The sequence below is a fragment of the Thermobia domestica genome, chromosome 9 (assembly GCF_964235325.1).
Source record: "Thermobia domestica chromosome 9, izTheDome1.hap1.1, whole genome shotgun sequence".
NCBI lineage: Eukaryota > Metazoa > Arthropoda > Insecta > Zygentoma > Lepismatidae > Thermobia > Thermobia domestica.
This window is the reverse complement of record NC_137462.1, coordinates 157,453,122-157,463,283: the sequence shown is the minus strand read 5'-3', so window position 1 is coordinate 157,463,283 and position 10,162 is coordinate 157,453,122. Positions and strand designations below refer to the sequence as shown.

The 10,162-nt window shown below is 35.5% G+C and overlaps 1 protein-coding gene across 1 annotated transcript in view; it reads right to left on the bottom strand.

Moving 5' to 3' along the window:
• Sym (symplekin scaffold protein) overlaps positions 1–10,162 on the bottom strand; it is an 83,094-nt gene that overhangs the window by 12,998 nt on the left and 59,934 nt on the right. Inside the window, exons 15-17 of the mRNA XM_081772057.1 lie at positions 9,851–10,011; positions 8,702–8,831; positions 4,339–4,526 (exon numbers count right to left, since the gene is read on the bottom strand). Of these exons, the coding sequence (XP_081628183.1) occupies positions 4,339–4,526; positions 8,702–8,831; positions 9,851–10,011 (479 nt within the window). The remainder of the gene's footprint in view (positions 1–4,338; positions 4,527–8,701; positions 8,832–9,850; positions 10,012–10,162) is intronic.

The window sequence follows — 10,162 nt, the reverse complement described above, 5'->3', positions numbered from 1 at the left end:
GACAATGATAAAAAAATTTAATATTAATTTAAATAACCTGAAATGTATTTAAGTAATCTATAATAAATTTTAGTAACGTTATGCATACCATAGAAGTTGTTCAAAATCATTATCGTCAATGATGTAATATTAATGAAGTTGCCAAATCGATATGCACTTTTTTAATTTTCAAATGGCATTACGTCATGTTATTACATTATAAAATGACTACATAATGATAAGCAAAAATATGTATCTAAAACATAGCAACGTTAAAAACTTCTAACAGTTATTCGAGGAGATTGAAAGCTGCAGCTTTGATCCATAGATTGCAAAATACATAAGAAAAAAATTGTTTCTGACGAAAGTAATTCCAAAGAGGACTACCTTACCTCAAATACAAAAGTATATACGCTGACACAAGAATGTTATCAAAATAGAAAATTATTTTTTAATAATTTTGTACAGAATATTCCGAATGGAAAAGTTTCCAAACTAATATAACACACTTCTCCTATCAAAATATTACCAGCATACAAACTGTAAAATGTCAGTAAATTAAACAAAATAATCGTTAAGGAATCAGATTAGGAAAAGACAGTGACGTGAAAATCATTAAAATGATTTCGTTTACTAATATTTGACGTGGTCTTGTGGTTAGCATACTCTGAATTCCCACGCAGCAAATTGGGGCTAGAACATTACTCACTTCAAATATATATGTTTGATTTTGCCACTCGGAAAATACATTGAAACACAGCAGAAAACTTCATACGCATGTGAGACATCATCAAACGGTAACATTAAACAAATAGTGTCAAAGTAATGGCTTTGGTGATCTGTTATGTAGCTAATGGTTTTGATGGGGACTCATTGCTATAACCTTAATCCACATAGTACAAAAATGACATTTACCGAGTAAAGCAGTTTTGAAGAGAACTGTCCTATTTTCAAGTCCAAAAATATATAGAGTGACAAAATAATGTTAAAGTATAAAATTATATTTCAGTAACTTTGTAATAGATTCCTGTCCAATCCATTCCGATCAAGGATCAAGGCTGGATCAATGTGTCTCGAATTACTCTTAAAGTCTGCTACAATGATACGCATTATACACATTCTTATTATGCTCCTTGTGTATCCAAAGAAACCAACTGGAATATTCAGACACATAACAAGAAAATTAAGTAACTAGAGGTTGAATTTCAGAACATAAAGCTTCTTCGTATCACATCCGGAAAATAACCAACGCACTGATTGGTATTTGAGTTACGGAATGCTTTCTCCCATTCTTGTATCAAAGAAAAGTATAACGGTATCTCCTTCTTGACTCATGGACTGGACAATGCATTCTTGTGTCTCCCAAGTGTTTTCATTTCATTGCAATTCAATGGAATGAAGACATTTGGGAGCAAAACCTCCAAAAGACCTCAATATGGAAGAAATGAAACTTCTGAAAGTTCCACCGCTACTATACAGTTGTTTGATGTGAGTTTTAATGGGATATTAAATATATTTTGAAGCGTATCACCGACTACGCTGCCATTACAGAAATTCCACATAAATTGTATCAATGTAAAAGAAAGTTGCTGCTTTGGTTTACATCCAATATGCTCCTGCTTTTCAGTCACTTATCAATATGAACTCAGACTTTACACTGGTGAGTTCTTTCACTATTTGATATCCAAGAATGTGCTACGTAATCTTTCTGCATATTGTTCACTTTAGTCATGTGAACATTCTAATGTTTGTTCTTACTATGAAAAGGCAAAAGTGAAATAAAATGAAATCCTTAAGTTTTACGTCCCACGCTTATGCCGGGTAGGCTAAAGGAGACAGTGATAATGAGAAATGAATGAAGGAATGAAGTGGGAGGAAACGGGAGAACCCGGAGAAAACCCACGCACACGATGTTTGATCACTACAAAGCTCACTTGGCACGAGCTGGGATCGAACCAACGACCCCATGCACCAGAGGTGAACTCTCTACCACTGAGCCACCGCGGCCCCCTACTATGAAAATGCATTGTATTTTGTTCCTGGATCAAACCTTAGACATACATTATACCTTTACTCACATAACTAAAGTCATTTCCTTAACATTATTAATTTGATGTTAATATTCGATGATATCTCGGGTGTGTACAAAGTTTTCTACTGTTCTCCAATATTTCCGAATAGGAAAATCAAACGAAAAAGAAGAAAAACCGTAGATGATCAGGACCCTAGCCCGCTCTGTGGGAGTTCGGTATGGTAACCACAAGATCACATCGGAAACTGATACAAAGAATTCATTTTAGTAATTTTCATGCCACTCTCTCTTCCTGGCCTGATTTCTTGATGATTATTTTGTTTAGTTCACTGTAATATTTTACGGATCGTATGTTTGAAATATTCTGACATGAGAAATGTATTGTATTAGTTTAGAAACTATTCTGTTCGGAACATTTTGTACAAAGCTATGGAAAAATAATTTTATACTCTGACATTGTTGAGTCAGTCAGTGAATCAGTGTACGTATTTTTGTACTAGGGGCTAGGATTGTCTTCTTTGTAACTACTTTCGTCGGAAACTATAATTTTTTCTCGTGTATTTTGCCATCTATGGACCAAAACTGTAGCAATCAAGCTTCTCAACTAACTGCTGAAATTTGCAACATTGCTATGTATTAGACATATATATATGTTTGTTCATCATCATGCAATCATTTTATATATGTAATAACATGACGTAGTGCAATCTGAAAATTAAATAGTATATACCGAATTGGCAACACAACATTACTTACAGCACTGACGACACTGATTTTGGATAGCGGGGCTCCGTAGTGCAGCGGTTAAAGCATTGGACTCATGTCTGCGTGGTCCGGGATTTGATCCCCGGCCGATTCATCTCAATTTCCAGCGTTTACTCAGCGCCGTTATGCAAATAAAAGACGTGACAGCCACTAAGTCCAGAAAGCTTCTGATACCCCTGTTAGAGTGACACAACGCACTGACCACGTGTTCGTAACTACGCCACATGTAGTTTAACCGATCGCTAACACATAGCGTTGAATGGCTCGTGTCGACAGAGGATTGTGATGCCAGTGGTTAGGTAATTAGTTTAAAATGCTCCACTTTTATTAAACCTTGGTTGTGCCGAACTTCATTATTTACACTCATTAGCAACTACAACTTAGGAAACTAGTAACCCCCCGGAGTGGCTATCTAAATTCTTTATCAGTTTACGCAAAACTCATTTTACAGTTGGGAAGCATTCCTGGTGAAAAAACAAGGAGCAGATATCAAAGTTGGCATTTTATCTCCATCCCTTACATTGGCCTTCTTCTTGTTTGCTCCACTTAATATTTCTCAGTCCTTTCTCCGATCGCAAAACCATGCTTCTACGTCATGCATCGCCCAATTGGAAATGAATGCTTTAAGTTATGCCGCTGCTTAAATATCTTATAAAGAATCTGACATAGTTAAAAAGTTCATTAACTTTTTCATACGCTTACTATGCTTGATCTTGGGGTAATTTCAACAGCCTATCTGATGCATTCCTTAATAAATTTTAAAAGTAAAGAAACGTCTGTTTTCAGAACCCATATGAAGTTCTAATTGCCCCCCCCCCCCCCCCCACACACACACACAATATATATATTGAAACCGCAATCTCTAATTTCTTGGTAGTCGCCTTCTAATTATATCTTAATACCTTTATTAATCTAAACACAACATTACCGAAGCCCAAATTATTCGAGATACGTCATCACAAATTGAAAGAAATGTGTTAGAATTGTGTTACTTAGGACTAAACATGCAATACTAAATCTGGATTAGGGGAATATCGAAAAGAATTGGGATGGTGTTACTGTTCCACTTAGAAATTGTTCCAATCACGTCAATTTCAATACGTAACTCCATTTTCCGGGCAAGTTCAGAGCCTGCATGAAGGAATATTTTGTCTATAGGTTTGGAATTTGGCAACAGTGAAGACTTGGCAATGTCATTCTTTTATAATCCCAAGATGGTCGATTTCTTGTGATGAAGAGTTTACGTAATTGTGATGATGTAAACATTTGATTCGTCTATAATAATTATGTTTACGAACTTTAGCAAGAAATGAAAAAGGAGACCACTAAGAAGTTGAAACGGTAGTTTTGGAAGGTTTGTGTCGTGAGAAAGCAACTAAATTGAACTTCATGTCAATTACAGAAGCACAGGTTTCTTCATTTTTAAAATTGGCTGACAAAAAAAGTAGATGGACTGCTCAAATTATACAGAGATTACACATCATACGTGCATGAAAAGGTCACCGAAATGTTCTTTATTACAAACTTGAGGTAGACATAATTACTTATATAAGATTAATTACCTGCTTAAGTATAAGTCGTTGAAGTATGTTCATAACAAATCCTATAAGTCGTGGATACAGTGACAGAGACTGAATTACTGTCCGCATAAGGAGAGTGGGTAAAGGATTTTGTTCCATCAAATGCTGCATTACGACCGCTAATACTTCTTGTGTATATACTTGCTTTTCGCTGAAACACAACGATGTTGCTGGAAAAGAATGAAGAAAGAGAAATAATTGACGATATCTTGATCTATTATCTAATACGACATGAATGGACGCAAGTTCAGGTCTGTATTTACTAAGATTTTTTTAAGGTATTTTGCAATTTAATTTTACTTATCGCCACTGACGATGACGAAGGTTTGCCGTTGGAACTATCCCCGTATGGTCTATAAATATTACTGGCGCTTAATTAGGTGTCTTTTCTTTCCTAAATAACTGACATTATTATTAACAAAATTAATACTTACTATCAAAAGAAATAATAAAAGCAAATGGCTGAACTATGAGCTAATTTTCTAAACAAGCAAAATTACACATGCTATTACTTTTACCCCCTATCACTTCAGATCTAGTGTCCTGCTTTCCGAGAATTGATTTCCAACCAGTACTGCGTGAGTTTTTCTATGCTTTGTTCCAAATACAGTAATAAATGTAAAAACAAATCAAATTTACTCTGGGAACAGTTCTGGAGTACACTAAAAAACTCAATATGAAAACATATTAAGTGGAATAAATTTTCTTTTATATACATTTTACTAAGTGCTAAAAGTGAAACATTTTAAAGTCATTCTCAACAATAGATTTCTACCTACTTATTGAATATGCTTTAGTACATGTTGTTATTTCTAAATTTACGGAAAATCAAGTAAATAATTAAATACATATATAATAAATAAATAAATATAATCAACAGAGGACTTCACGGGAAAAAACACTTATAAAGCAAGAACTATCGCGAAATCGATTAAATATAGTAGTATTTTGTATACGTCAATACTACAAAATTTCAATTCAAATAGTTTTCATTTAAACAAAAAATAAAATGAAATCTTACCATCCCACGGTTATGCCCTTTACGCTAAGGAAGACGAAGTCTTATAAAACAACAATAATTTATTACAAAAGATAATATTCTTGTTTTTCTGTCTATAAACATCATCATCATCATTCTAGGTATTCTGCCCTTATTGGTAGGTCACGTGCCGCAGATGAGAAGCTTCCATGCTCCACAGTCTTCCGTTAACCTCTTCGTCTTCACGTATGATATTTCTGTTTTTATACCGTTCATTAATTGTAGCCTCCTTTGCCCTCTCCCTCTCTTTCCTGCCACCATATCCTCTAGCACGTCCCTCACGATAGTTTCTTCTTAGACAATGTCCCAACCAATTTCTCTTCCTCTTCTCAATAATATCTAAAAGTGTTCTTTTTTCCCCCACAATTTCTAACACCCTCTCGTTCGTCTTCCGCTCGACCCAACTCATTCTTTCCATTCTTCTCCACCCACATTTCGAAGGCTTCCAGTTGTTTTTCATCACTTTTACGTAATGTCTATGTTTCCGCCCCATACCGTAAAACACTCTACACGAAGCATTTTGTAAGTCTTTTTCTCAACTCTTTATTCAAGGTCCCACAAAACAACCTTTTCTTCCTTCTAAAGGCTTCTTTTGCCATTCCTATTCTTGCTTTTTTTCACGTTCGCACTTCATGTCATTACTAAGAATACTACCCAGATATCGAAAACTATTCACTTGTTCTATTTTCTCTAGAAACATAATCACCTCATAAATTTAGTTTAGGAAGACCAATTAGGAATTTTACTTTACCTATGATACTACATACGTACAAAAATGAAAGAAATAGAATTATTAAAGTTTTATTACAGACTTGTACTTCTAAGAAAACACTGTTGACTATAATATTGTTTTCATTAACTACTGAACCAAATGTAATTCGAAGATTCGAATTCTATTAATACATTCATCAATAATAATTGCTGACAAAAATATATCCCATTACTCTAATTGTAGTCAGACTATCTGGGTTCACAGTAAGTTGGAAATAGGAGGGTTATGACTGAACAAAGAGTACATGATGACAAAATTGAAATGAAATGAAAAAATGGATGTTAAAAGATAAATCAATCAATCAAATCTTCAAACTTCTGGAATCAAATCAACCTCTGGTTTATAATCCAAACTCGTAAAGGTTATTGACAGAGCTTTCAATAAAAGTGTGTCTAGCCAGGTTTGTTTGGAACAAATATATAGCTAACCCAGAAAGTGCAAGTTTCCCTCGGTCTACTCCTGTCAAGAACATTTTTGGAATGTTACGAAGGATTTAGTACTCAATTTAAATTATTCTATTTTTCCTTTTTCTTTTTCTTTATTTTTTTTAACTCTGTATCTTTTCATAGTATTAAGGAAGTTACAAAACTCACAAAACAAGTGAGTTTTGTTTCACGGTCTGAAACTACGGTAAACTTCCAAACTATGAGAACTAAATACTCAAACTTGAAGTAGTACATTTACTTAGTCTTACCATAAATACTATCCCAAAGTTGTAAGTACGTTAACAGAAATTGGTTAGAGATATTTTAATATGCCAATAACATGAGCTACATGGATGCATTAGGAATTAAAATCACACATAATTATTCAAAATGACCACAATTAGAATGCACACATTCCAAAAGTCTTTGTGGACACTCATCAATTGCATTACGCAACACATCAACTGGAAAATCTGCAGCTGCCTTCCAAAGAGACCACTTTGAACTTTCAATATTGGGATGTCTCTTCTTGCAAGTCATCTCCTGAAGCTTGGACCACAATTTGTAGTCCAAAGGGTTTAGGTCTGGACTTGCAGAAGGCCAATCTGAAGGGGAAATGAAGTCCGGAACATTTGCCTCCAGCCACTGCTGGGTTGTCCGTGCCTTACTGGTATGCGCTGGGAATGAGTTCTGCTGGAAGCTCCAATTCTGTTCATGGAAGGAGGTGTTGGTGAAATTCTTGATTAGTCTCTCAAGCACTGTCTCCTGGTACACATTTTGGCTGACGTTTTGAGGCCCTTTTCATAGAAATGGAGCTCCGTTGTGCCCTCGTAGCTCATATCCCACCATACCATGACTGAGGCAGGATGATGACCCCTCTGGCTCCTTGGAGCCTTTTCATCAGCTTCTCTAGAGGATGTGGCATATTCTGTCATTTTGGGCATTGAAAGTCTCAACACTGAAAACCTTTTCATCAGTGAAAAGGATTCGACGGTGCCCATTTGCTGCGTAACGCTTAAGTAAGAACTTTGCCCTTAGGGGCCTCTGGCGCTTCAGTTTATTTGTCAGGAGATGTGCTTTGTGTTGTTTGTAAGCATGTGAAGTTCCAGGTTACTGCTTAATGTGCGAAACAGACATTTTCGATATCTTTAGCTCACGAGCCATAACTGACTGTTTCCTAAATGGATTTCATTGGACACGCGCCGCCACTGCTTTCACAAGTTCCGGTGTTCGTACTGTGCGTGGTCTTCCTTGCCGCGGACGATCCTGCACAGTTCCAATCTCAACAAAGCGCAAGATAGTGCGGTATACGAATTTTTTTCCTAATTTGCAGCTTCTGGGAGGTTTGCGAATCTCCCTACTGATTTAGGATCTCCATCCTAAATACTTACAACTGCACCTTAACACTTCTTCAGCTCATCTAGCTATGACTCACGCTTCACGATATCGCTCTTTGACGTCGCTCGCTTGTAGGGGCGGAAATACTGCCACCCCAAAAAGTTGGAACGGTTTTTATGGTACGACTAGATATAACTACTGGTTCCAAAAGATTAATAAGATCAAAGCTAGAACCTGTTCCTCGGAACCAATATTAAATGCCATTACTCACTTTACCTTATTGTTTTTGTTCTATGACAATAATGGTTGAAACCAGAAATGGTTAATTTGAACCAATTCCGGACTCAATGGAGGGTTAAAGAAGAATTCAATAGAGGGTTAAAAACTGCATCTTGATATGTCTTACGGAAGTCAGTATTTAAACCAAAAGTAATAGTAAATTTCAAAGACCCTGAATCGGTTGCAGAAAACCGCTTGTCGGTACCTATTACTATTTTTGTTCTATAGGGAAAAGGATCCACTTTCGCATTCTTTAGAGGGTTAACAGAGGAAATGAAACTATTCTTGGGACGCTGAATAGATTGCAGAACACCGCATCTCGATATCTCTTACCGTTTTTGTTCTGATCTTTATCAACAGACGGACGAACGGACAAAGCAATTCTATAAGACTTCCTAAACTTACGCATAGCATAGTTTGGAAGTCTAAAATAAAGCAATGTGCTTTATGACAGCTTTTTCAAATCTAGTTCAAATATCAAAGTTAACTCACCTTTAATAATAGTCTTCATGTCGCATTTTGTCGGATCAATGTTGTGTAGAGCAATAAGTAATTCTGCAGGGGTTAATGGTGACGTGTAACTTGTTGCATCGGAATGAGTGCCCAAAAGTCGGTTGAAAACCTATAACAATGTTAAAGAATTATTAAACTTATGGTATAAAGGGAGAAACAAACAATTATGAAACCCCAACGTTACAGTTTAGTAGATAATAATATAATTGTTTCAAATGGACTAAAATATTTCTAAATTATGTCTACTTAACCTCGATGCTGGCGCCATCTCGTAGCATCCCACACCTTTGGAACATGATATATCAGGAGCGGTGCATCTGACGACACTGGTTCCTTGACAGGCGTGTTCTACGCATCGGAAGCTATCGATTGCAATTACGGTCGGACAAATTCACGGGGAGATGAAATTTTGGCTAAACTTGGCCGCACTCTTTATTAGCTTTCTCTGTTATTATTTACAATTTTGTGAAATATTAATACACTGATTTTTCTTTGTAAGCATATTTGACTGTAACAAAATAACCACCTAGAACAGATGGATCACAACTTCAAACGAAATTGTTGCTATATTACTTTTCATTTTTTGTAGAAGAAAACTGAAAAAAATTAAATTGTTATGTTATACAAAATGCAAGCTTTCGGCCCTGTATACGTAAGTTGCGATCCAATTGTCACTATAATTTTAAATCTGCAAATTGTCTGGACGCTAGTGGCAAATAGGTAACGATACCTATTAACTTAACTGTGTAGAAATTAGCGTTACTCATAATCTGGAATGTTTTCGCATTAAAACAGGATCTTAGTGGTGCACAGTAAATAACTACGCACAATTATGATGATAAAATCCTCCCCCTACTCGTCGAGAAAAGGAGAATCATAACTATCCAGAATCCTTAGCAAGTATACACATGTCGATTAGAACAAAAACAAAACAATTATTAAGAGCTAAACAGGTTCAGCAGTTTTAATTATTAATTACAACTTAAACATAATACTGCGGAATAATGTTTCCGCTAATGTTTCTTTATATACAACATTAACATTCTCTAGCATACAGACAGCCATCACTAATTTGTCCAACATATATTGACTTAGGAATATTACTGCTAAAGAAACAAAAAAATGTACCTCTTTCACAACGATAGGATTCAGCTTAATCAGTTTTGGGAGAGCTGCTATCACCTCCTTCTTTGTGAGACCGTTCAAAACAGGAATAAGAAATCTAACATCAGAAACCCTCTTTTGGTACAGATCTCGGACTCGATTTACCAACTCAGCACTAGGTGGAACTACAAGAAACAATTTATTAGTATTTAATTAGAAACATTAATCTAACAGTTTATTATACTGATATACGGCAAATAACTCAAACTAGAAATTAATACTTATTAAATAGAAAAAGAGCACAAAAGTTTAAACGTGAAAAATACACATTACTGA